The sequence below is a fragment of the Heterodontus francisci genome, chromosome 36 (assembly GCF_036365525.1).
Source record: "Heterodontus francisci isolate sHetFra1 chromosome 36, sHetFra1.hap1, whole genome shotgun sequence".
Taxonomy (NCBI): domain Eukaryota; kingdom Metazoa; phylum Chordata; class Chondrichthyes; order Heterodontiformes; family Heterodontidae; genus Heterodontus; species Heterodontus francisci.
The window spans coordinates 47,391,908-47,416,763 of record NC_090406.1 but is presented as its reverse complement, the minus strand read 5'-3'; the positions used below and the strand labels follow the sequence as shown (position 1 = coordinate 47,416,763).

The 24,856-nt window shown below is 42.6% G+C and overlaps 1 protein-coding gene across 11 annotated transcripts in view; it reads left to right on the top strand.

Annotated features, from left to right (window-relative positions):
* Positions 1-24,856, top strand: part of eps15l1a (epidermal growth factor receptor pathway substrate 15-like 1a) — a 419,830-nt gene that overhangs the window by 224,026 nt on the left and 170,948 nt on the right. For 10 of the 11 annotated variants that reach the window (XM_068016623.1, XM_068016633.1, XM_068016622.1 and 7 more), the window contains 6 exons: positions 2,896-3,057; positions 10,627-10,824; positions 13,693-13,863; positions 17,641-17,764; positions 17,882-17,932; positions 19,063-19,208. In XM_068016623.1, the coding sequence (XP_067872724.1) occupies positions 2,896-3,057; positions 10,627-10,824; positions 13,693-13,863; positions 17,641-17,764; positions 17,882-17,932; positions 19,063-19,208 (852 nt within the window). The remainder of the gene's footprint in view (positions 1-2,895; positions 3,058-10,626; positions 10,825-13,692; positions 13,864-17,640; positions 17,765-17,881; positions 17,933-19,062; positions 19,209-24,856) is intronic. The other variant, XM_068016624.1, reaches the window with a different exon arrangement.

Genomic DNA, 24,856 nt, shown 5'->3' with positions numbered 1-24,856 from the left:
GAGGGGGGTGGGGCGGGTGCAGGCAGGTAAGTGGAGTTAAGGCCACAATCAGATTAGCCATGATTTTATTGAATGGCTGAGCAGGCTCAAGGGGCCGAACAGCCTACTTCTGCTCCTATTTCTTATGATCTTATAAAGGTTAGGTCTCCTGTTAGTTGAGAATCTTTATTTTGCGTCAACAGTTCGTGTGTGAGAAGTTCCAAGATCCAGAAGGCCAACTAAGAGCCGGCGAAGAGGGGAACCCAAGGGTTGGGAAAAAGGGAAACTATTCTCTCCATTTCTCCCCACTACCTTACCCGATTTTAGGTCTCCCGACTGCCCTACCTGACTGACTGTTGTATAATGGATATGCATTCATAGCGAAGTCCCTCTGTCCCGTGTGATAGAATCATGCAAGCTTTAAATTCCAGAGAGCGTGCGGTTTCTCTGCTGCTGTGGATGCTGGGTAAAGAAATCTCCATTTCACAAAAGCTGTTTTTTTCACCTGTTGTCGAATTGAACTTCCCTGCTTGTCTCATGTTTTAAATTGTAAATAGACTTGGTGCATTGAAGACTGCCCGTATTTCTTAATTTGCGAGTGTCAGTTTAAGGTGCAGTTTGTATCTATTAAACTATAAATTATTTGAGTTTGGTAGTAAGTGATCATTTGTACAGGTTTCACTGTAGACAGGTGCGAGATGACGTGCTTTTTATTGGAGGAGGATGAGGCCATCTACTACTTGGAAAATAAGAGTCTAAATGGAGTAGAGGAGCAAAGGGATCTGGGGGTACAGATTCACAAATTATTAAAAGTAGCAACACAAGTAAACAAAGCCATAAAAAGGCAAACAAAGCACAGGGGTTCATCTCTAGAATAACATTGAAAAACAGAGCGGTTACGTTCAACTTAACCTAAAGTCTTAGTTAGACTACTGGAGTACAATGTACAGATTTAATCTCCATATTCCGAAAAGGTGCAGAGGCACTAGAGAGGGCACAGAAAAGATGTACGAGGTTAATACCAGAACTGAGAGGTTATACCTATCAGGAAAGACTGAACAGGCTGGGGTTCTTTATAACAGAGAAGACAGTGGGGTGAACTGATGGCGGTCTTTAAGATTATGAAAGGTTTGATAGGTTAGATGTAGAAAAATGGTTCCGTTTGTAAGAGAGTCTAAAACCAGTCACCATGAATGTAAGAGAGACTCTGAGACATCCAATAGGGTTTTTAGGAGGAAGTTCTTCACCCAGAGAATGGTTAAAATGTGGAATTTGCTACCACAAGGAGGAGTTGAGATGTATAGCATGGATGCATTAAAGGGAAAACTAGATAACTGTGAGGGAGAAAGATATAGAAGGATGTGCTGATAGGGTTAGATGAAGTAAGGTGGGAGGAGGCTCATGTGGAGCATAAACACCGACTTGGACCAGTTAGGCTGATTGGCCTGTTTCAGTTCTGTAAGTCTGTGTAATATCTAATAGATTACTTCTAAAGTACAGATTCATAGACAAATACATCAGCCAAATTGCATGCAGCAAAGGCCCACAAATATGCAATCTATGATTGGCTAGTTAGTCTGTTTTGAATGTTGTCGGTTGGGACATCGGGGGTTGGGGGGGTGGTGGCGGCGGGTAACTCCTTCCTCTTCACGTAGTGCCATGAGGTATTTTAAATCTATTTAAACTGGCAGGCGGGGCCTTGATTTCACATGAATACAGAAAATGCTGGAAACATTCAGCAGGTCTGGCAGCACCTGTGAAGAGAAAAACAGTTAACTTTTCAGGTCTGTGACCTGACTTCACATCTCGTTTGAAAGACAGAATTCAGTACTAAAGTTTTAGTTTAGATTGCATGCTAAAGTTTGTAGTGCTGCTTGAATTCACAACCTTTTGACAACAGATATGCTATCGACCATGTCAAGCAGTCTGCAAATCCTGTGACTTGTGACAGGCAAGCAAAATTATAATGGTATATTTAGTACTTTGAGGCCATCCAAAATGAGGGCCAAATGTGGCCCCCGTCCACCGAGCTCATGTTTCTTTGGACTGCAGTTCATTCCTCCTTAGCTTTGAACTGTTCATGTAGACGTAAAAGATCTCATAGCATTATATGAAAAGCAGGAAATTTCCCTGGTGTCCTAGCCAGTATCAACACAGCCAGAACCCGATCACCTAGTTTTAAACCTGAGTTCTAGTAAGAGTTTAGCCGAAACTGAAATTATTAAAATATTGATGGAGGACTAACAGAAAGCTGGAAAGAGCAGAGAGGGTGGTCTGTGTGTAAAAGGTTGATGCACCAGATGTGCTATTGGATTCAGTTGTGTGCTCAAAGCATGAAATGTGTGGATCATCTCAAACGATTTCCTGGGAATCATTTTATTCACAATTGCACCAAAGGGATATTTGCGTGTGTGGTGACAGAGGGAAATAAATCTTAACCTGATCTTCCCTCTCTGGATGACATGCCAGTCAGGCTGAGAGGAGGCTAGGAAACCTTGGGCTTGTATTGCCACTTCACTTGAGGCCTGTCTCAAGTCAGGAATAAGGCAACTCTGAAACCCAATCAAAATTATATTTTATGTTCAGTCTTGAAGTATATGGCGTGCCTACTTGTAGTGCGCAAGGTCTGTAATTCTAAATCACACACTTGAACAAAGCCACTGAGGCCTTCGCCTGGAATATGCCATTAATTGCTAGGTATAAATTAACAATGGGATGTGATTTAATTATTCAAAGTACTCTGTTTATACCAGGGATTTACTGTGTGAAGTTAAATCAAAGTATGATTTGCATTACTAAAGCAGTCTTTTAAGTCTGGGGCTGAGTGATCTGTTGTTGGAGGTGATTGTGTTACCAAAGATTCTGTCTGTTTTCGAGATAATTGTATTACCAAAGGTTGATTGGGTTTATTGGCAGGAACTACAGAATGACCTGGACAGAGAAAACAATAACCTGCAGGAGCTAGAGTCCCAGAAGCAGGCTGCCCAGGACAGGTTGGATGAGATGGACCAGCAGAAGGCCAAGCTTGAGGACATGCTCAGTGACATCCGACAGAAGTGTCAGGAGGAGAACCAGACGGTAAGAACAGGGGAATCCTGGCACCTGGAGAGACAGTATACAACTGAAGTGGATGAGATTTTTCATACCAAATTCTTTCACAACTGTGTTGTCAATGGTGTTTTTAATTAATAAAAAAATCTGGAATTAAAAAGCTAGTCTAATGATGGCTATGAAACCATTGTCGATTGTTGTAAAAAACCCATCTGGTTCGCTAATGTCCTTTAGGGAAGGAAATCCGCTCCCTTTACCTGGTCTGGCCTACATGTGACTACATCAATGTGGTTGACTCTTAACCGCTCTCTGGCCTAGTGAGCCACTCGGTTGTATCTAACCACTACAAAGTCAATAAGGAATGAAACTGGACGGACCACCCGGCATCAACCTAGGCACTGGAAATGACACCGGAAAACCCAGCCTGTTAACCCTGTAAAGTTCTCCTTACTAACATCTGGGGGCTTGTGCCAAAGTTGGGAGAACTGTCCCACAGACTGGTCAAGCGACAACTAAAAGCAAAATACTGCAGATGCTGGAAATCTGAAATAAAAAGAAGAAATGCTGGAAATACTCAGCAGGTCTGGCAGCATCTGTGGAGAGAGAAGCAGAATTAACGTTTCAGGTCAGTGACCCTTCTTCAGAACTAGCAGATCTTAGAAATGTGAAAGGTTTTAAGTAAGTAAAGCGGGGGTGGGGCAAGAGATAACAGAGAAGGTGTGGATAGGACAAGGTCACAGAGAATAACCGACCAGAAGGTCATGGAGCAAAGGCAAACAATATGTTAATGGTGTGTTGAAAGAGAAAGCATTAGTACAGATAGGGTGTTAATGGACTGAAAACTGAACAGCCACAAGTGCAAACATGAAAAAAAACAGTGGGTAGGCAAGTGAACAAACTAAGATAAAATAAAATAAACACAAAAAAAATTAAAAATGAAAAAATAACTAAAAATAAAAGTAAAATGGGGGGCCCATCATGCTCTGAAATTATTGAACTCAATGTTCAATCTGGCAGGCACACTACAACACTTTTTTTTCATGTTTGCACTTATGGCTGTTCAGTTTTCAGTCCATTAACACCCTATCTGTACTAATGCTTTGTCTTTCAACACACTATTAACATATTGTTTGCCTTTGCTCCATGACCTTCTGGTCGGTTATTCTCTGTGACCTTGTCCTATCTACACCTTCTCCTTTGCTATCTCTTGCCCCACCCCCGCTTTACTTGCTTAAAACCTTTCACATTTCTAAGATCTGCTAGTTCTGAAGAAGGGTCACTGACCTGAAACGTTAATTCTGCTTCTCTCTCCACAGATGCTGCCAGACCTGCTGAGTATTTCCAGCATTTCTTCTTTTTATTTCTGGTCGAGCAACAGCCTGATATAGTCATACTCACCGAATCATACCTTAATAGACAATGTCCCAATGTCCCAGACACCGCCAACACCATCCCCCGGGTATGTCCTGCCCCATCGGCAGGACAGACGCAGCAGAGGTGGTGACACAGTGGTATACAGTTGGGAGGGAGTTGCCCTGGGAGTCCTCAAAATCGACTCCAGACCCCATGAAGTCTCATGGCATCAGGTCAAACATGGCCTCCAAGTGTGAGTTGGAACCTTGAATTTATAGCCCTTTTGAATTTTACTATCTCTTAATACAGAGTTTACATCTGTGATGTGCACATTATTATTTCAAGGTTATTATAAACTTAATAAAAGTTTTTTTTCCCTGTAAAATCCTTGTGATTGAGCTAAAGCTCTGGATGTGTAAAACTTCTTTTGCTGTCATGTGATGTAGAGTGGCTTAGCAAACTTAACAATGCGGATAAATTGGTAACTAAAGATACAAATTTGAATGGCACAAATTGGAAGTAAGTTTAAAGGTGGTGCTGCCCCCAAAGCTCAGTTGGTCAATATATTCTCTGGTTTGGAAAATCAAGCCACGAAGACTAGGAGCGTTGCAGGCTCAATTCTCATTCTTTGCTAAGTTTGCTCATCTCATTCGGGACAGAATTTGCTGCCCTGCAATTGACTTTAATACCCTTAGGCTAAGACAGGGCAAAGTCAGCCAAAGTTCCTGCTCCCAATCACTGTGCGTGGCCTATTGCTTGAAAGTGTGTGCATATGCACACTTTGGGCGAGGACAGGATCCGGTTCAGTTTAATCTCCCCCACCACTCCAATCTTTGTCAATTAGCCCATCAATCCATGTTGTACAGGTTCACTATTGAAGATTGGCCACTTTAGTGAGGTTCTATAGGAGACCAGTAACAATGGAATTATATTCTGGCATAGGTTGCATGATTTTAAGATAGGAGGAGAGAAAATAAGAATGGAAAGACAAAGTTATTAGGGAGTTATCAACATTGCATCATGAGTCTAGTTCCAGTGACTGTAAGTTGCTCAAGATCCAGTTGTGCGGTTTATGTTATTGTCTGAATTCCTCGAGACTATTGCAACAAAGTAATTCCTCCAACCAGCTGTTCACTTGTATAGAATTACCATACACTGCAGAAAACAACTTGCCCCTGCATCCTTCCTTCAAGCTCAGTTCGGCTGCATGTTATCACCGAGCATGCCAGGAATAATGTTCCAATAAATCAATGGGTTTGTAATTTAGTTTCAAAGTATCATTCCCATGTGGCCTCTGGCTTCATAGGCAGCTTGTGTGAGATGGAAGGATGGGTTAGGGTGGTCCAGGTCACTGCTTTCTGCACGGCCACCATCAGTGCTGCTCAGTGCCTGCTCGTCAGCCAGTTTGTCTTTCCCCACGAGGCAGACCACTCCCTCACACTAATGTTTTTCTAAATGTCAGCCATTAACTCTCAGTGCTGTGGCCGTGTTCCCAGATAAACCTTTGGAGTATTGCATTTTTTTTACATGATTCCAAAAAAATGTGCACATTTTTCAGCTTGTTTGAAGAATTTTCCCTGTAGTGCTGAACATTCTCTTTATATTAACCATTGCAAGATGGTGGAGTGTAATCAAAGTTTCTGGTTGGATTGGAATGTTATGGACTGACCCAGACTGTGTGCAGAATTCTTACTCTTGTTCTTAGTGAGTTGAAGAATGTCAGGGCTGAGGAATGGAATATTTTCAAATTTTGCCATTTAGGATAAGTGCCAAACACAGAGGGTGAAGCTGTTGTCTAAATCTCTGCCTCAGCATCCACTGTGAGAGATTGGCCGACTTCACAGCCAGGTGGTGGTGCAGTTGTCTGTTGGATACTTGTGCCCGCTTGAATGTGCTCCAAACTCAATTCAATTTTGTTCCTTTCACCTCTGCAATATGAAGCTCAATTTGATCCAAGTTCCCAGAGGTGAATCAATGTTTGCTAACGGACTGTATTACCTAGCTTTTAACATTTTATATATTGTCTTTTTCAATTTATTGGTGGTAGGAATATAAGAAATGGAATAAACTTTTAAAAAAACACAGCAGACCTAACTGTAAGTGAGCAGATGAGATAGGAGACAGATGGCTGATTTCCTTTTGTGATTGATCTTGACTGTTGGCTCATATATTGTGCATTAATGAACTTCCTGCCCCTTATTCTAGTATAAACCCACTGGTTTGTGAGTGGTAGCTGGGTATGCACAATAGTGTGTAATAGTTATTGCTGTGTCTAATGTTGTCTTGTGCTACAGTTCGTTTACCTGTTTGTGCCCTAGTCCACTGCAGGACTTGCTCAGCTGAATAATACAAGTCTTGTTGAGAGCCCTGTTCATACCCTTCTCATGAATGCCCCTCGTTGAAGGTATCATGTGCTGCCATCAGGTCATTGGGAGTACAACGTACAGTTTTCTTGTTTCCAGATAGTTCATTGAACATTCACACTTCACCTGTCCTGCGTGTCGCACTCAAATTGTCCAGGAACAGAAAACATCAGAATGAATATCTGCAGCCTTCTAATTGATCTAGGCAATCACATGTAAAAAGCAGCGAAAATCGGGATTCTGGCCCACAGCTGATTAGCAATTCAATTCTGAATAAACTGTGTTTAATTAACAGTTATACTTTGTAACATGCGGGTACAGCAAGCAATTAGGAGCAAGCGGGGTTGGAGAATAAGAGTAAGGATGTCTTGCCCCAATTATATAGGGCTTTGGTGAGATCGCACCTGGAGTACTGTGTACAGTTTTGATCTCCTTACCTAAGGAAGGATATACTTGTCTTCAAGGGAGTGCAACAGTAGTTTACTGGACTGATTCCTGAGATGAAGGGATTGTTCTATAAGGAGAGTTTGATTAGAATGGGTCTATATTCTCTGTTTGGAAGAATGAGAGGTGATATCATTGGAACTTATAAAATTCTTAAAGGGCTTGACAGCATAGATGCTGAGAGGCTGTTTCCCTTGGCTGGAGAGTTTAGAATTAGGAGCCATAGTCTCAGGATAAGGCGTTGACCATTTAGGACTGAGATGAGAAATTTCTTCAAGATTCACAACCCTCTAAAGTGGGTTCTTGACCTCACAGCTGTGACTGCTCAGTCTATGAGTAAATTGACAACTAAGCTCTATAGATTTTTGGGCACTAAGGGAATCAAGGGGTGTGCGGTAGAGCGGGAAAGTGGAGTTGATGAGTTCAGCCATGATCTTATTGAATGGCAGAGCAGGCATGAGTGGTCATATGGCCTACTCCTGCTCCTATTTCTTATGTTTTATGTGACTTTCAAGGACACAAGTTGACCTTGAGAGCAGAATTATGTGTTGTGCATTACATTTGATAATGCTGCTATCCTTATAAAGCACAGTCGTTGGACTGAATGTGAGTAACATCATGGGAGATCCACTAACATGTAATAATATTTATTATAACCGTGTGCATTTCCCATCACCACACCACATTTCTTGTCAAACTCTGGTTTCATATTTATATGCAAATTTCTTGCAGCTATTAAACTCATTTCATATTCCTAAAACAGCAAGAAAGATGTTGCCTGTTCAACTATGACCAGTGAGCAAAATTCATAGCTTTAAAAAATAAATCAAATGAATGAAAATAAATTCTAAATTCTTCTATCTGCCATACTGCTCTTGGTAACTTCAGAGCACACCTAATGAATAGACTATTTTGCAATTCCCTGCTACTATTGTTCTTTACAGCTCACACAATATCCACTCATTAAAAAAAAACATACGTGCCCTTAACTGCTTCACAGTGCTGATGCCCTGCTCCCTCACCCATCCGAAGAAATGCCTTTATTTATTTTATTTATTTAGAGATACAGCACCGAAACAGGCCCTTCGGCCCACCGAATCTGTGCCGACCAACAACCACCCATTTATACTAATCCAACATTAATCCCATTACCCTCTCACATCTCCACCTTCCCTCAATTCCCCTACCTACACTAGGGACAATTTATAATGGCCAATGTACCTATCAACCTGCAAGTCTTTGGCTGTGGGAGGAAACCGGAGCACCCGGCGAAAACCCACGCGGTCGCAGCGAGAACTTGCAAACTCCGCACAGGCAGTATCCAGAATCGAACCCGGGTCGCTGGAGCTGTGAGGCTGCGGTGCTAACCACTGCGCCACTGTGCCGCCCATATTGCCTCATATCTCGAACTCACCAGTTGTAAATACCTAGCACGCTCCTTATAAACTGCAAATCTACCTTTCCATGAATAACGCCACAGACAATCCATTCGTTCATATATAAGGTGCATTTACTGTCTCTCACTTCTCACTACTTTGTGGTTAACTCAAACTTAATATTTATAAAAATTTTACAACCAGATCTCTGAGCAGTGATGAAAATGTACTGATTCAAATAGAAAAAAACACTGAAATCCTTTTGGCCAGAACAACTCAAACTTAATACTTACCAATGTGGAAAAATACACTCATTTTGCTTAAAAAAAAGTGTACAGAATGTTTGGCCTGGTTTTAGTTGTCAGTGATGGCACTCGCCGCTGACCTCGAAGAAAGCTGCTCAGAAAGATCTAGCAATCTGTGGCGTAGATTTCCTCTTTCCTGATGTTAGTTTGAAATTGATGCCAAGTCAAGGGGATTTCCAGGCATCCAGCAACAGTAATCTCATCAAGCAAAGTAAGCAGCCATTCACATTGAAGTATATTCACAGACAGCAAACCAGGAAGTAAAATGCACTGATTATCCTTCACAATTAAGTTTTAAAGACAGCAAAATAGATGATTAGGACTTACATATGGGAATAAGATAGAAGCTGAAATATCATGAACAAACTTAAGCATTTAAAAAAATTGTGGCATTTTTAATCATAGAGAAATTGATATATTACAAATATAGAATTAGTTTTGCAGGGCTAGAGGTTTTTCCAACAGTAATTATGAATTTATTATGCCAATATAAACTAAGTTACACCTTATTCAACAAGGTGTAAATTTTTCAAATGTTTTTACAGTGAGACTACTAGTGTAAAAGAGGAAGTTCTCGTCAGTTCAGTGATTTCTAATTGTTTGCAGTCTGGGGTACTTCAGCAGTGCCCCCGATAGAGAAGCATAGAATCACTGAAGGCCATTTCTGGATTTTTGCTTTTAATTGCACAGGCTGCAGAAGTTGCTGTTAGTTTCAGAAGAGTATGACAGCGCACGCTAACAGTTTATGAGTCATTACTAACGAAATATCCAGGTTTTTATGTTTTAGTTCATTCAGTGAACTGTTGTGCTCTGCTAAACAGAGTTATCAAATGCACTTGTGCATCCAATTTGTAACATGACATAGTTTGAGCATGTGCACTGTGAATAATTTCCTGGCACGGATCAATATGATGCTCACAGGCAATCTCTGTAACAGCTCTAACCATGTCTTTCCTCTAGCTGTAATAAAAGAGTTTATTGTTTCAAATAATTTCAAAACAAGTGGGAATTTGAACTTTAGAACCTTTTTTTGAGGTAAAGTTTACAACAAAATGTTCATTTTAACTGCAGGAGCAGCTGAGATAGACTGATTAAGGCCAAGGGGGAGATACTGATTAAATGGTTGGTGACGAATTTATGTTTTGTGTGGAAGAATGGTAGAATTGCTGAATACAATCCCTAAAGCTTCAACACAAATTTGCTTTCCATGAAATAAAAGCAAATTTGACCTACTTAGTCATCACAAATCAATGGCCCTAGTAATATTTTGTATGTAGAATTCAAATTAGCTATATTGAGGAACAATGCCACGGGAGATCTGTGAGAGTGTGTGCGCGTGCTGCATGTATGCATCCTGCAAATAATTCCAACAGTTGAATATTTTATATCCTTTGAACTCCTGTCTTTTGCACATAGCTTTACAAAGCTGTCATCTTGCATTTTAATCAAGTAAGCCCATCTTAGCTGATATTGAGTTCAAGATGTTTTTAGTGACTAACATATGGGGGTGTTGCATTACTATATAAGCTCCGCTTGACATACTGTAACTGCAGCTTCTATTGCCCAGAAATTGATGCACTATTTTTTTGAAACCAATAGACTTTACATATGATGTGACTAAGCCTCAGCCATAATGAGATATTTGAAAGCAATGTTTGAACAATGCATTGTGTACTATGTTTTTTCAGGATTTGTCGGCTGTTGTCACGTTGCGGGTGTTGTGTCATTTAATCATGTTGAATTTATGTGGGGCAGATTTCATCACTGAAGACGCAGATCGCAAATCAGGAATCAGATATGCAGTCCCAGGAAGAGGAGCTGAACAAAGCTAAGACAGAGCTGAATAAACTGCAGCAGGAGGAATCACAGTTAGAACAGAGTATCGAAGCTGGCAAGGTGCAACTTGAGACTATCATTAAATCACTGAAATCTACGCAGGATGAAATTAATCAGGTAAAAACTGTATATATCTATTGCTGCCTGCCTGTACCTCAGCCTGCCTGTGTCTCCCTCTGTCTCAGTAGGATTTTTTAAAGGGAGGATAAGAGACCAAGAAGTCTCCACAACTTTAGAGAAGAAACGCATTTTTGAAAGAATCATAGATTTCAGGTTCAGACTCCTAAATTGGTGGGGAAAAGGAAAACCAGCTTTCCTTTCCACTCCTCCCCATAGCTTTGAATTGTGCAGAAATGAACAAATTGACTTTGTACCCTAAAAGATTATGTTTGGCACCTGAAAGTTTAATTCAGAGGCTTCAACTCCCATAACAGTGACAACCAGAAAATCCTTCACCATCCTCTGTTGCTACTGGCTGTGGTTTAAGTTGATGGCCAGGACTATTTCAATTACAGCTTTGTGGATAACTTTACCATCGATTAAATGATTTGACCTAGAAGTAGGCCCTTAAGATGCACTCACCCTGCTGGAAGAGTGGGAGCCAGCTCGCTGTTTTCCAGCTCCTGTTTGCTGATTCATGTCCACATCTCCCTGTTACTCAGTTTTATCAAATTTTGAAGTCTTGATGTGTCTGCAACAACTGATGAATCTTTGAATGACTGAGGGGCTGATAACAAGGAGCCTGACTCTGTGAACTGGGGACAGGACCATTCTCCTGGGCCTCTGTTTTCCATCACTGAACACCTTACACTTCCAGATAAAGCAATCTGTATGAAAATGTTATTACCAGTATGATTCCTTTTTGAAAAATATAGCAGATTATAAAATTAAAGAAAACCTGCCCGATAGTCATCTGATGAGGCAGAGATTAAGTATGAAACATAATCATTTTACACTTTGAATCCTGTTCTTCATCAAAATGCCAATGAATAGAAATAAAACAATTGTATTTTAATTCCTGGATTTCACACTCTGGTTCATGCTTTGCTTCTCATTGTCTCCCCCCACATCTCCCCAAGACTGTTGCCTGGCATTTTGGCAATGCTCAGGGTGTGTAGCTTGTTCAGCTCTCAGCTTTAATGCTTTGTTTCTGTGCTAGCGATCTCATAAATGGCAGGTGCTATCCATAGCCTGACATCCCTAGTTATAATGTTACTTGAACAGAACTTCATGTCAATTTGGGCACACTGTCCAAACATTTCTGGCCAAGGCGCTCCTTGCCAATCAAAACAAACTGTCTCTAAATCTGCTCCTCAGTCTTGGAATTCATTTGTCACTGTGTAGATATTCAGTGTGCAGATATTTTTAATAACTAAATAATATGGAGCAGTGCAGGACTTATTTGATGTGTGAGATATTGTAAATATTGTGTATTATGTGCAGAATTTGATGATGTAATATGTCATCAGTGTGATGTATAAAAAATAATACAATCCAGTGATTTTGTGTAGATCATGTGTTGTGTTCTGGAGTGACTGGCTTGTAATTCAATAGAGGATGCAACACTGGTTTCTCACCACTGGCTTTTTCTGTACCTCGGTTGCTAAAACCCTTGGCCATGTTTTTGTCTCGACTCACTTTCTTCACTATACTCCGTGCTGGTCACCCACCCCTGCTTTCCAAAACTCTTCCCCCCCCACCCCTCCGGCCTCATATTTTGCCTCAGCCTAGGTCCTGCCAGTCAGTCATACTGTCCGGTCTGATTTACATTGACCCACTATACCCTCTTCCACCCCCCCTCCACCCCGCCCCACCTCATTTTATTATATTCTCAAAACTGAAGCTTTTGACCATCTCTCTGACTGTGCCCCTTTTATTCCTTTTATCTTTTATTGTATGCCCACCCCACCCAACCTGTGAAGCACTTGAAGGATTTTCTGTGTCAAAGGCACTGTATAAAGGTTGTTCCAATATGACACAATAAACAAGTGAACTCAACAGCTTTAATGCACAGTTAGCAAAACTGAGTGTGCAAACATCTGGACAAGTTGTGCAATCGGAGCTCTGTGGTGTTTAGTTTAGACAATAGTTTATTTTCTGTGTCGTGTTTGAGTTGTGGAAGTAATATTTTTGTGGGCTGAATTATTCCATAATGGCAAGCAAACAGATCAGTTGCTGCAGTGCGTGGGATGCAGATGAGTGTTAATGGCAGCTCAGGGAATTGAGAGCAGAATGGGCGAAACAAGGATGAGAAGGAGGATGTATTGTAAAACTGGTGTGTAGTAGAAAGTAATGCAGTAGGTAAAAATACAATGAGGGAATGAGGTGAAAAACTGAGGAGCAGACTTGGAGACAAGAGATTGAACCAGAGTGAATAGTAATAAAATTCCATCTTTTGTAAACCTTTTATTTTTCTGTGTGGTGATCTCATCTGCATTATTATAAAAATTCCAGGAAAATAAAGTTATCACAGAACGAGAGATCTTAATCGTCGAGTGTTTGGCACTGTTTAGAGCCAGCCCAACCGGATAACTGGCATTGTCTTCAAATATGCCATAATGCAAACTGACCACTGGGAGGCACAATGGTTTCACCAATCGATATGACAAAACCTGCTTATGTAAAGTTACATAACATTACTTTATCCCAAATTCTTAGTCCTTTGCGTATGGTGGAGGGGGTGCAATGGCAGAAGGGTGTGTGACTGTAATGCTGTTCTGGCATATTGGTATCTGTTCTGCACTGCTACAAATTGAAGGTCTCTATGTTTCTTCTGGGTGATGTCACACATGTGTAGACTTTAAAGATCTTTATGAGTTATAATGGCATAGATTAGTTGCCATTACCTGCTGACCTCCTCTTGCCATGTACTAGAGGACAACTATGGGCTTCTGGCCGATCTGTGTATCTACTTAAAATTTTTATTTGAGTTGAATACCTTATGCTAAGTCACTAATGTGATCACTTCTGCTTTCACAACTCTAGGCAAGAAGTAAACTTTCCCAATTGCAAGACTCACAGCAGGAAGTTAGTAAAAACATTGAGCAGTACAGCAATGCACTGAATGGCTCGTTAACTGATCATGGCGGGAGCATGACTAACCTGGCAGACATGAGTGATGGCATCGCAGAGAGAGACAGCGGCTTCGCAACAATGGTGGGTAGAGAGACTCTGCTGTAGACTCATTTCAGACGCACCGTTCCTCCTTTTCTCTTGCCTTCCTTACCACCTGATCACCACCTAAGGAAACTTCCTATAAATCAGAAGGTCAGCTAAAGCAGATTGACTGTTCTTTTGATCAGAAGAACTCCAAAATGACCATTTGAAGTATTTATCAGCCTACATTGAGCACCATTCCCATTCCAACAGGCAGGGGACTTGCTTTCCAGTCCTCTTTTAATATTGCTCTGAAACCAACTGGGAGCAATCATAGAATTTAACAACATTGGTGGAGGCCATTTGGCCCATCATATCTGTGCACCTCTGTGGACCCAAATGAATCGTTCTTTCACCTGCCTTTTCCTATAGCCTTTGTTACGACCCAGGTTGGAGGAGTGCACTGTCTTTCTTTAGTTCCACTTCATGGGTCACAACATATATTTAAATGTTTTACCCAGTTACAGATACGGCCAGTTTCTACACTCTCTCCCTCTCAGAATAAAATCCACCAACCAGGTTTCTTTAATAAACAACGAAATTATTAATTTATTATAACACATTTCTGGCGTGCATTTCCCTGTGAACATCTGTTCCCAATTTATGCTCCCCAGTTCCTGCCTAATAGCATTGTAATTCCCCCTCCCCCAATTAAATATTTTCCCATCCTGTCTGCTCCTGTCCCTCTCCATGACTATAGTAAAGGTCAGGGAGTTGTGATCACTATCACTGAAATGCTCTCCCACCGATAGATCTGCCACCTGGCCTGGTTTGTTGCTCAACACCAAGTCCAACATAGTCTCCCCTCTAGTCGGCCTATCTACATATTGAGTCAGGAAACCTTCCTGGACACACCTGACAAAAACTGCTCCATCTATTTGCACTAAGCAGGTTCCAATCAATATTAGGGAAGTTGAAGTCACCCATGACAACAACCCTGTTACTTCTGCACCTTTCCAAAATCTGCCTCCCAATCTGTTCCTCCGTGTCTCTGTTGCTATTGGGGGGGTCTATAGAAAACTCCCAACAAAGTGACTGCTCCTTTCCTGTTTCTGACTTCCACCCATAATGACTCAGTAGACAAACCCTCCTCGACAACCTCCCTTTCTGCAGCTGTGATACTATCCCTGATTAGCAATGCCACTCCCCCATCTCTTTTACCTCCCTCCTTATTCCTTTTGAAACATCTAAACCCCGGAACATCCAACATCCATTCCTGCCCCTGTGATATCCACGTCTCCGTAATGGCCACAACATCGTAGCTCCAAGCACTGATCCATGCTCTAAGTTCATCACCCTTATTCCTGACACTTCTTGCGTTAAAATAGACACACTTCAACCCATCATACTGGTTGCAACTTTGCCCTGTCAACTGTCTAACCTTCCTTACAGACTCTCTGCACTCGGTATCTGCCTGTTCAACAGCTACCCCATCCACTGATCCGTAGCTCCGGTTCCCATTCCCCTGCCAAACTTGTTTAAACCCTCCCGAAGAGCTCTAGCAACCCTCCCGCCCAGGATATTGGTACCCCTCCAGTTCAGATGCAACCTGTCCTTCTTGTACATGTCCCACCTTCCCCAGAAGGTATCCCAATGATCTACATATCTGAATCCCTCCCTCCTGCACCAGTTCTGTAGCCACGTGTTCAGCTGCACTTGCTCCCTGTTTCTAGCCTCACTAGCACGTGGCACCGGTAACAATCCTGAGATTACTACTCTGCTCGTCCTGCCTTTCAGCTTCCAACCTAACTCCCTGTATTCGCTTTTCAGGTCCTCATCCCTTTTCCTAGCTATGTCATTGGTACCGATATGTACCACGACCTCTGGCTGCTCCCCCTCCCCCTTAAGAATCCTGTAGACTCGATCCGAGACATCCCTGACCCTGGCACCCGGGAGGCAACATACCATCCGGGAGTCTCGTTCACGACCACAGAATCTCCTGTCTGTTCCTCTAACCATTGAATCTCCTATTACTATCGCTCTCCTATTCTCCCCCCTTCCCTTCTGAGCCACTGGGCCAGGCTCAGTGCCGGAGACCTGGCCAATGTGGCTTTCCCCTGGTAGGTCGTCCCCCTCAACCAGATCCAAAACGGTATCCTTATTATTGAGGGGGACGCCCACAGGGGATCCCTGCACTGTGCGCCTATTCCCTTTCCCTCCCCTGATGGTCACCCAGCTACCTTTATCCTGTAACTTAGGTGTCACTACTTCCCTATAACTGCTCTCTATCACCCCCTCAGCATCCTGAATGATCTGAAGTTCATCCAGCTCCAGCTCCCTAACGCGGTCTGCGAGGAGCTGGAGTTGGGTGCACTTCTCACAGGTGAAGTCAGCAGGGGCACCTGTGGTGACCCTTACCTCCCACATCCTGCAAGAGGAGCATGCAACTGCCCTAGCTTCCATCCCCTCTGCACTAAATTGACAACAGAGATTTAAAAAAAAGGAAAACCTTACCTTGCCAAACCCTCCACACACGAGTCCTTTTTTTTTTGGTTAGAGGAGGAGGATGGGTGGGAGACACTACACGTGTAGTGTTTTGGGTTTAGCCGCTGCCCGAATATATAAGTTTACTTACCCAGCAGTCCCCGTGTCCACCGAAACAAAAGGTAAGTTATTTTAAACTGAAACTCACCTTCCCAGCCGACACCTCGCTCGCACTATCGCTGCTTCAGAAAAAGCCTCGGCTAATAAAGGCAAGTATCCTGTAAACCTTCCTTAACCACCTTATCTACCTGTGCTGCTGCCTTCAGTGATCTATGGACAAGCACCCCAAGGTCCCTCTGACCCTCTGTACTCCCTAGGGTCCTACCATCCATTGTATAATCCATTGCTTTGTTAGACCTCCCAAAGTGCATCACTTCACACTTCTCAGGATTAAACTCCATTTGCCACTCTCCGCCCATCTTACCAGCCCATCTATATCGTCCTGTAGTCTAAGGCTATCCTCCTCACTATTTACGACACCACCAGTTTTCGTGTCATCTGCGAACTTACTGATCATATCTCTTATATTCATGTCTAAATCATTAATGTACACTGCAAACAAACAATATCTGGACACGATTCTAAATACAGTTTACTTGAGACATTTTGTAACTTTAGTATAATCTCTTTTCTTTTGTACTCTATACCTCTGTGTTTAAAACTTAGGATTCCATATGGGTTAGTTTTTTAAAAAAACATTCTCGTCTTGTGTTCTCATTTTAAAGATGGTATTCCGAAGTCCATCTTTTCCTGTAATTCTTTTAAAGTTTTGTTATTAATGCATATCTCCTCACATTATTCCACTTAAAATGCATCGTTATTTCTCCATATTAATTTTCATCTGACATCCGTGTGCCCAGTCCACTAACCTGTCTCTGTGCTCCTGTAGTTTGCAATCTTCTTCATTGATAACCACATTACATATTTTTGTGTCATGTGCAAATGTTGATAATTTGCTCCATCACCCTGACCCAGAGGATTCTATTGTTTGCACCTTTCCAGATGATTAGACTTGATTAGTCTTACTGTACCAAAAGACATCAGCCTGCCTGGGAAATGGTGAGTAGAAGCAGGTCAGATTCTGTTGGGGAAGGGCAACGGATGGCAAGGAATGTGTGTATTAGATGCAAGAAGGTATTATGGAGGACTGAATTTTCTGAACCTTTCAATTTAGACAAAAGAAATTTTAAAAATTCAACATAGAGTATGTATAGCGTAGAGAACGCAATATATTTATATAATGATTTGTGAGTTAGTGCACTGGAAATAGATTGAAGTTTATTTTGTGTTCAGGATGATCCCTTCAGGGGCAAAGCATCACCATTCAACAATGTTCAAGAACTGCACACAGACCCATTCCAGTCCGAAGATCCCTTCAAGACAGATCCATTCAAAGGAGCTGATCCCTTCAAAGATAGTGAGTAGCTCTTACTTTGAAACAGAAGATTTGGTTGCAGTATTTTTTCTAACTGACATGAATTAATAAATCAATTTATGTAAATTTTATTTGTGTTCTTGTGTATTTCCTGAGCAGGTGATCCATTCCAAAATGATCCTTTTGCTCATCAGGCAGCTGCCTCCACAGGTATGATGTTTGAATTCAGCTGTGTCATTCGCCCATTCCCTGGCAGAAAGGAATGTTTAATCCTCAGCCTCCAGCCATGGTGTTGCATTGCGATGCACATTTCACGTTTCCTTTCTGGCGTCTGATGTGGGAGAGACTCCCTTTTCTGTTCCTTCCCCAACATTTCCCCATCCCATCCACCGTCTGCAGTCAACCAGGTGTGTGGTGTTCTTTCAGGCCTCCACCAACGCTAGCTTATGTATGAGCGTGACCTGGGAGACTGCTTAGCTTTTGCTTTTGACTTGACTGCAATGCCCCAAGCGTATAACAGTCTTCCAGCTCTCAATGTTGAGAGTATAATCTTGAAGCGGCCTTGGCTTAGTTGGCACAGATATATCTGCAGAATTTTCTTGCATGTTTTCTTCTTGCTGTGAAGTTTTCGCCCCTTTCTTTAATCCTTACCCTAAAAATGACATGACATCCTGGAGTGTATCCTTCAATGCCATATCCCAGAGATGTTGGAATTGCCACTGAGCCAATATGAGTTTTTCCTGAACCACTCAGCTGGAACCTCCTAATTGTACACGGCATCTATCTTACAGATAAGTCACGTATGATTGCATAGCCCCCTGGTGAGGAAATTGTGATTGAGGGAAAGGTAGCCTTGGAACGCAAAGTTTTTAGCCTTTGAATGGGAATTAATTGATCAGCCATGCTGTTTCTGTTCAGTTGTTTTCCAGATGTTATTGTTTATGTGAGCGCTTCAGGTGCAACGGCATAACAACTCGTCAGTCTAAGTGGATTTAATTTGGTCAACAACCATAAAAACCGAAAATGCTGTCAACATTCAGGTCACATGGAATCTGTGGAGAGAGAAACAGAGTTAGCGTTTCAGGCCGATGACCTTTCATCAGCACTGTTCTGAAGGATTAATTGGTTTTCTTTTTGCAGACCTGCCAAATGTTTCCAGCACTTAGTTTTTATTTCACATTTCCGGCATCCACAGTATTTTTTCTTCCATTTTAGTCGATAACTACTGATGTTCTGCATGTTGACCCATTATTAATTCTCAGTTTTTCATCTTTCCTTTACCTCACATCTTGCAGCCATGTGCTAAATTTGTCTCCTTTCAACCTTGGTTTTCTGTACAGATCCATTTGGTGCTGATCCATTTAAAGAAAGTGATCCATTTCATAGCGTATCATCTGATGAGTTCTTCAAGAAGCCTCCAAAGAGCGATCCTTTCACATCATCATCCTCCGATCCTTTCAGCAGGGAGGCCACTGTGCCACCTAAAGTAAGTGCACTTTTAAAGTCCTGGTTGGATCATGTCCAGAGCAGGAGGCAACGGAAAAACTGCTTTAATGTTAGTACTTGTTTAGTTTGGATCTCAGAGATGTGTGTTATTAGTTGGCTCCCCTTATTTGTATTGCTAAGTCTGGATTACATTACAGTCTGGGTTCAAACATGGGCAAAAGAGCTGATCTCGAGGTGAGTTGCCCTTGACATCAAGGCAGCATTTGATCGAGTATGGCATCAAGGAGCCCTAGCAAAACTGGAGTCAATGGGAATCGGGAGAAAGCTCTCCGCTGGTTGGAGTCATACCTAGAGCAAAGGAAGATGGTTGTGGTTGTTGGAAGTCAATCATCTGAGCTCCAGGACATCACTGCAGGAATTCCTCAGGGTAATGTCCTAGGCCAACCATCTTCAACTGCTTCATCAATGACCTTCCTTCAATCATAAGGTCAGAAGTGGGGATGTTCGCTGATGATTGTGCAATGTTCAGCACCATTCGCGACTCCTCAGATACTGAAGCAGTCCGTGTAGAAATGCAGCAAGGCCTGGACAATATCCAGGCTTGGGCTGAGAAGTGGCAAGTAACATTCGCGCCACAGAAGTGCCAGGCAATGACCATCTCCAACAAGAGAGAATCTAACTTTCTCCCTTGACATTCAATGGCATTGCGATTGCTGAATCACCCACTATCAACATCCTGGGAGTTGCCATTGACCAGAAACTGAACTGGAGTAGCCATATAAATACCGTGGCTACAAGAGCAGGTCAGAGGCTAGGAATCCTGCGGCAAGTAACTTACCTCCTGACTCCCCAAAGCCTGTCCACCATCTACAAGGCACAAGTCAGGAGTGTAATGGAATACTCTCCACTTGCCTGGATGAGTGCAGCTCCAACAACACTCAAGAAGCTCGAAACCATCCAGGACAAAACAGCCCGCTTGATTGGCACCCCATCCACAAATATTCACTCCCTCCTCCACCACTGACGCACAGTGGCAGCAGTGTGTACCATCTACAAGATGCACTGCAGCAACGCACCAAGGCTCCTTAGACAGCACCTTCCAAACCTACGACCTCTACCAACTAGAAGGACAAGGGCAGCAAATGCATGGGAACAACACCACCTGCAAGTTACCCTCCAAGTCACATACCATCCTGACTTGGAATTATATCGCCATTCCTTCACTGTCGCTGGGTCAAAATCCTGGACCTCCCTTCCTAACAGCACAGTGGGTGTCCCTACCCCACATGGACTGCAAGAAGGCATCTCACCACCACCTTCTCATGGACAATTAGGGATGGGCCATAAATGCTGGCCTAGCCAGTGACGCCCACGTCCCAGGAACGAATAAAAGAAAAATTGTATTGCTTTTGAGCCTATGATTCTGTTGCTGAAATATGAGAGCCAGATTTAACAGTGTAAACACAAGGACCTGGATTAGGAACATAGGAACAGGAAGAGGTCATTCAGCCGCGACATCCTGTTCCGCCATTCAGTTAGATCGTGTCTGATCAGTATCTTAACTCTATTTACCTACCATGGTTGGATATCCCTTAATACATTGCCTAACAATCTTTTTGAAAGTTTCAATTGATTGCCAAACTCAAAAGCTTTTTGGAGGACAAGTGTTCCAGATTCCCACTACCCTTTGTGTGCAGAATTCCTACCTGACATCACCGTTGAATGCCTTAGCTCTAATTTTAAAGTTATGCCCCCTTGTTCTAGACTCTTCCACCAAAGGGAATAATTTCCTCTATCTACTCTATCAAATCTTTTAATCATCTTAAATACCTCAAATGGATCACCCCTTAATCTTTTATACTCAAGGGAAAACAAATCTAGCCTATTCAACTTGTTCTCAAAATGTAATCCTTTTAGCCTCAGTATTGTTGTGGTGAATCTGTGCTGCAACCCCTCCAAGGTCAATACATCCATCTGGATTACAAAACCTTGTTTCTCATAATCTGACTGAAACAAGCCTCGGTGTAAAAGTGGTTGAAACCTCAACATTTGCTGTGAACCTAAACTGACCTTTTGACTGTTCAGCATTTTCGCTTCTGTGATCCAGAAGCAGGAAGTTGAGTGACTCTGATTTTCACTGGAGCAGCCTGCAGTCGACTTTGGGATTTGTTGCCTTTTCTAAAGAGCTGCTGTGTGAATAATTACTGATGATTGCTGTTTAATCAGGAAGAGAATTCTAGAACTGGTTGGGTACATTGATGAAAAGGAAATCTGAAGACTTGAACAGCACACACTAGTGTATTGTAAACAATCGTTTTAGTTTATTCTGAGAAGGCTTTCAAAGGCTCTTATTGCATTAGGCATTCAGGTCCTGACCATTGGATCCATTGTGCCAGTGAGTAAGAGGAGCATGATAAAGACAGCAATTGTTCTCTAATGTCATATATATAAACAGAATAAAATCAACATCTATGTGTGTATCCCAGTCAAAAGTCTATGTTGATCTTTCTTGTAGGGCGACGTATGCTAAGATTAGTGTTAAGCTTCTCTGTGATGCCGGAAGGTGGCACTGGGATGGGAAGTTCAATGTTAAATATTAAGTTGAAACATCACATTTGCCTGTTACAGGGCGCTTAGTGTTCTGGTGGGTGCTGATATTTTGGTCAAGCTTGGGAATATGTTTAATACTAGCAACTGGCTGATTTAAAAACTATACATATGTATAGTTTATGTATACATATATATACATATGGCAGGAACTGAAGAATTTAGATTGGGGGCGGCTGTTTGAGGGTAAATCAACATCTGACATGTGGGAGTCTTTCAAATGTCAGCTGATTAGAATCCAGCATGTTCCTGTGAGGAAGAAAGACAAGTTTGGCAAGTTTCGGGAAGCTTGGATATTGTGAGCCTAGTCAAAAAGAAAAAGGAAGCATTTGTAAGGGCTGGAAGGCTAGGAACATACGAAGCACTTGAGGAATATAAAGACAGTAGGAAGGAATTTAAGCAAGGAGTTAGGAGGGCTAAAAGGGGTCATGAAAAGTCATTGGCAAACAGGATTAAGGAAAATCCCAAGGCTTTTTATACGTATATAAAGAGCAAGAGGGTAACCAGGGAAAGGGTTAGCCCACTCAAGGGCAGAGATGGGAATCTATGTGTGGAGCCAGAGGAAATGGGCGAGGTGCTAAATGAGTACTTTGCATCAGTATTCACCAAAGAGAAGGACTTGGTGGATGATGAGCCTAGGGAATGGAGTGCAGATAGTCTCAGTCATCTCATTATCAAAAAGGAGGAGGTGTTGGGTGTCTTGCAAAGCATTAAGGTAGATAAGTCCCCAGGGCCTGATGGGATCTACCCTAGAATACTGAGGGAGGCAAGGGAGGAAATTGCTGGGGCCTTGACGGAAATCTTTGCATCCTCATTGGCTACAGGTGAGATCCCAGAGGGCTGGAGAATAGCCAATGTTGTTCCTTTGTTTAAGAAGGGTGGCAAGGATAATCCAGGAAATTATAGGCTGGTGAGCCTTGCGTCAGTGGTAGGGAAACGATTAGAGAGGATTATTCGGGACAGGATTTACTCCCATTTGGAAACAAACGAACTTATTAGTGAGAGACAGCATGGTTTTGTGAAGGGGAGGTCGTCTCTTACTAATTTGATTGAGTTTTTTGAGGAAGTGACGAAGATGTTTGATGAAGGAAGGGCAGTGGATGTTATCTATATGGACTTTAGTAAAGCCTTTGACAAGGTCCCGCATGGCAGACTGGTACAAAAGGTGAAGTCACACGGGATCAGAGGTGAGCTGGCAAGATGGATACAGAACTGGCTCAGTCATAGAAGACAGAGGGTATCAGTGGATGGGTGTTTTTCTGAATGGAGGGATGTGACTAGTGGTGTTCCGCAGGGATCAGTGCTGGGACCTTTGCTGTTTGTGGTATATATAAATGATTTGGAGGAAAATGTAGCTGGTCTGATTAGTAAGTTTGCGGACGACACAAAGGTTGGTGGAGTTGCGGATAATGATGAGGATTGTCAGAGGATACAGCAGGATATAGATCGGTTGGAGACTTGGGCGGAGAAATGGCAGATGGAGTTTAATCCGGACAAATGTGAGGTAATGCATTTTGGAAGATCTAATGCAGGTGGGAGGTATACAGTAAATGGCAGAACGTATACAGTAAATGGCAGAATCCTTAGGAGTATTGACAGGCAGAGAAATCTGGGCGTACAGGTCCACAGGTCACTGAAAGTGGCAACGCAGGTGGATAAGGTAGTCAAGAAGGCATACGGCATGCTTGCCTTCATCGGTCGGGGCATAGAGTATAAAAATTGGCAAGTCATGTTGCAGCTGTACAGAACCTTAGTTAGGCCACACTGAGAATATTGCGTGCAATTCTGGTCGCCACACTACCAGAAGGACGTGGAAGCTTTGGAGAGGGTACAGAGGAGGTTTACCAGGATGTTGCCTGGTCTGGAGGGCATTAGCTATGCGGAGAGGTTGGAAAAACTGGGATTGTTTTCACTGGAACGACGGAGGTGGAGGGGCGACATGATAGAGGTTTACAAAGTTATGAGCGGCATGGACAGAGTGGATAGTCAGAAGCTTTTTCCCAGGGTGGAAGAGTCAGTTACTAGGGGACATAGGTTTAAGGTGCGAGGGGCAAAGTTTAGAGGGGATGTGCGAGGCAAGTTTTTTACACAGAGGGTGGTGAGTGCCTGGAACTTGCTGCCAGGGGAGGTGGTGGAAGCAGATACGATAGCGACGTTTAAGAGACATCTTGATAAATACATGAATAGGATGGGAATAGAGGGATATGTGCCCTGCAAGTGCAGAAGGTGTTAGTTTAGGCAGGCATCAAGATCGGCGCAGGTTTGGAGGGCCGAATGGCCTGTTCCTGTGCTGTACTGTTCTTTGTTCTTTGTATATACAATGGGTCTGGCCCCACTCCCCACAGGCTGAGTTATTTTACAATTTTCTTAACGTTTAAACAAAAGTAACTTGGAGCCAACAGCCCTAACCCAACCAGACAGGTCTCCTTTGGGTCTCCAACTTCGTTTGCCCTCAAAAACTAAAATATTTGCATCTGCAGCCCCATCAAGACCGTGGTCCACATCTCTGAGATAAAAGTTGTTAAATGTGGTCCTGTGGCCCATCAGATTACTTTCCAAGCTCTATCTGTGTTCTCAATAGTTTGAAAGCAAAATTAAAATCCAATTCCGTTGGATTGGAAGCTGCTCTCCACTTTTTGTCTGGCTTCTTCTTTTGTTTGGTAGCCTGAGAAGCAACGTTAAATATTGAAGGCCACATCTGTCAACAACTCCTAGGCTTCTGTTGATACAGAGTGAATCAAAGCTATTCCATCAAGGAAGGAAATTACTGATCAGTGATTCACAAGATGCTGCATGGTTTGGGTAACCTCCCCACCTATAACTGACCTCCAAGAAATTTAATTATGTGGCCTCTCCCTCCTCTTCTCAGGCACTACTACCAGCCTTCCCTTCCTCTCTCTGGAGCATGGCACCATCCAACCCTGACGCTGCCCTTCCGCCTCACAGACTACTTCCAGCCCCCCCTGCTCATCATAGCTCTGCAGTACTGCCCCTAAAGTATATATTTTTAAAATTAAAACCTTGGCTCCATCCCATTCTCATCCCAGCTCTGCAATGCAGGGCCATCAGTTTTTTTAAAAA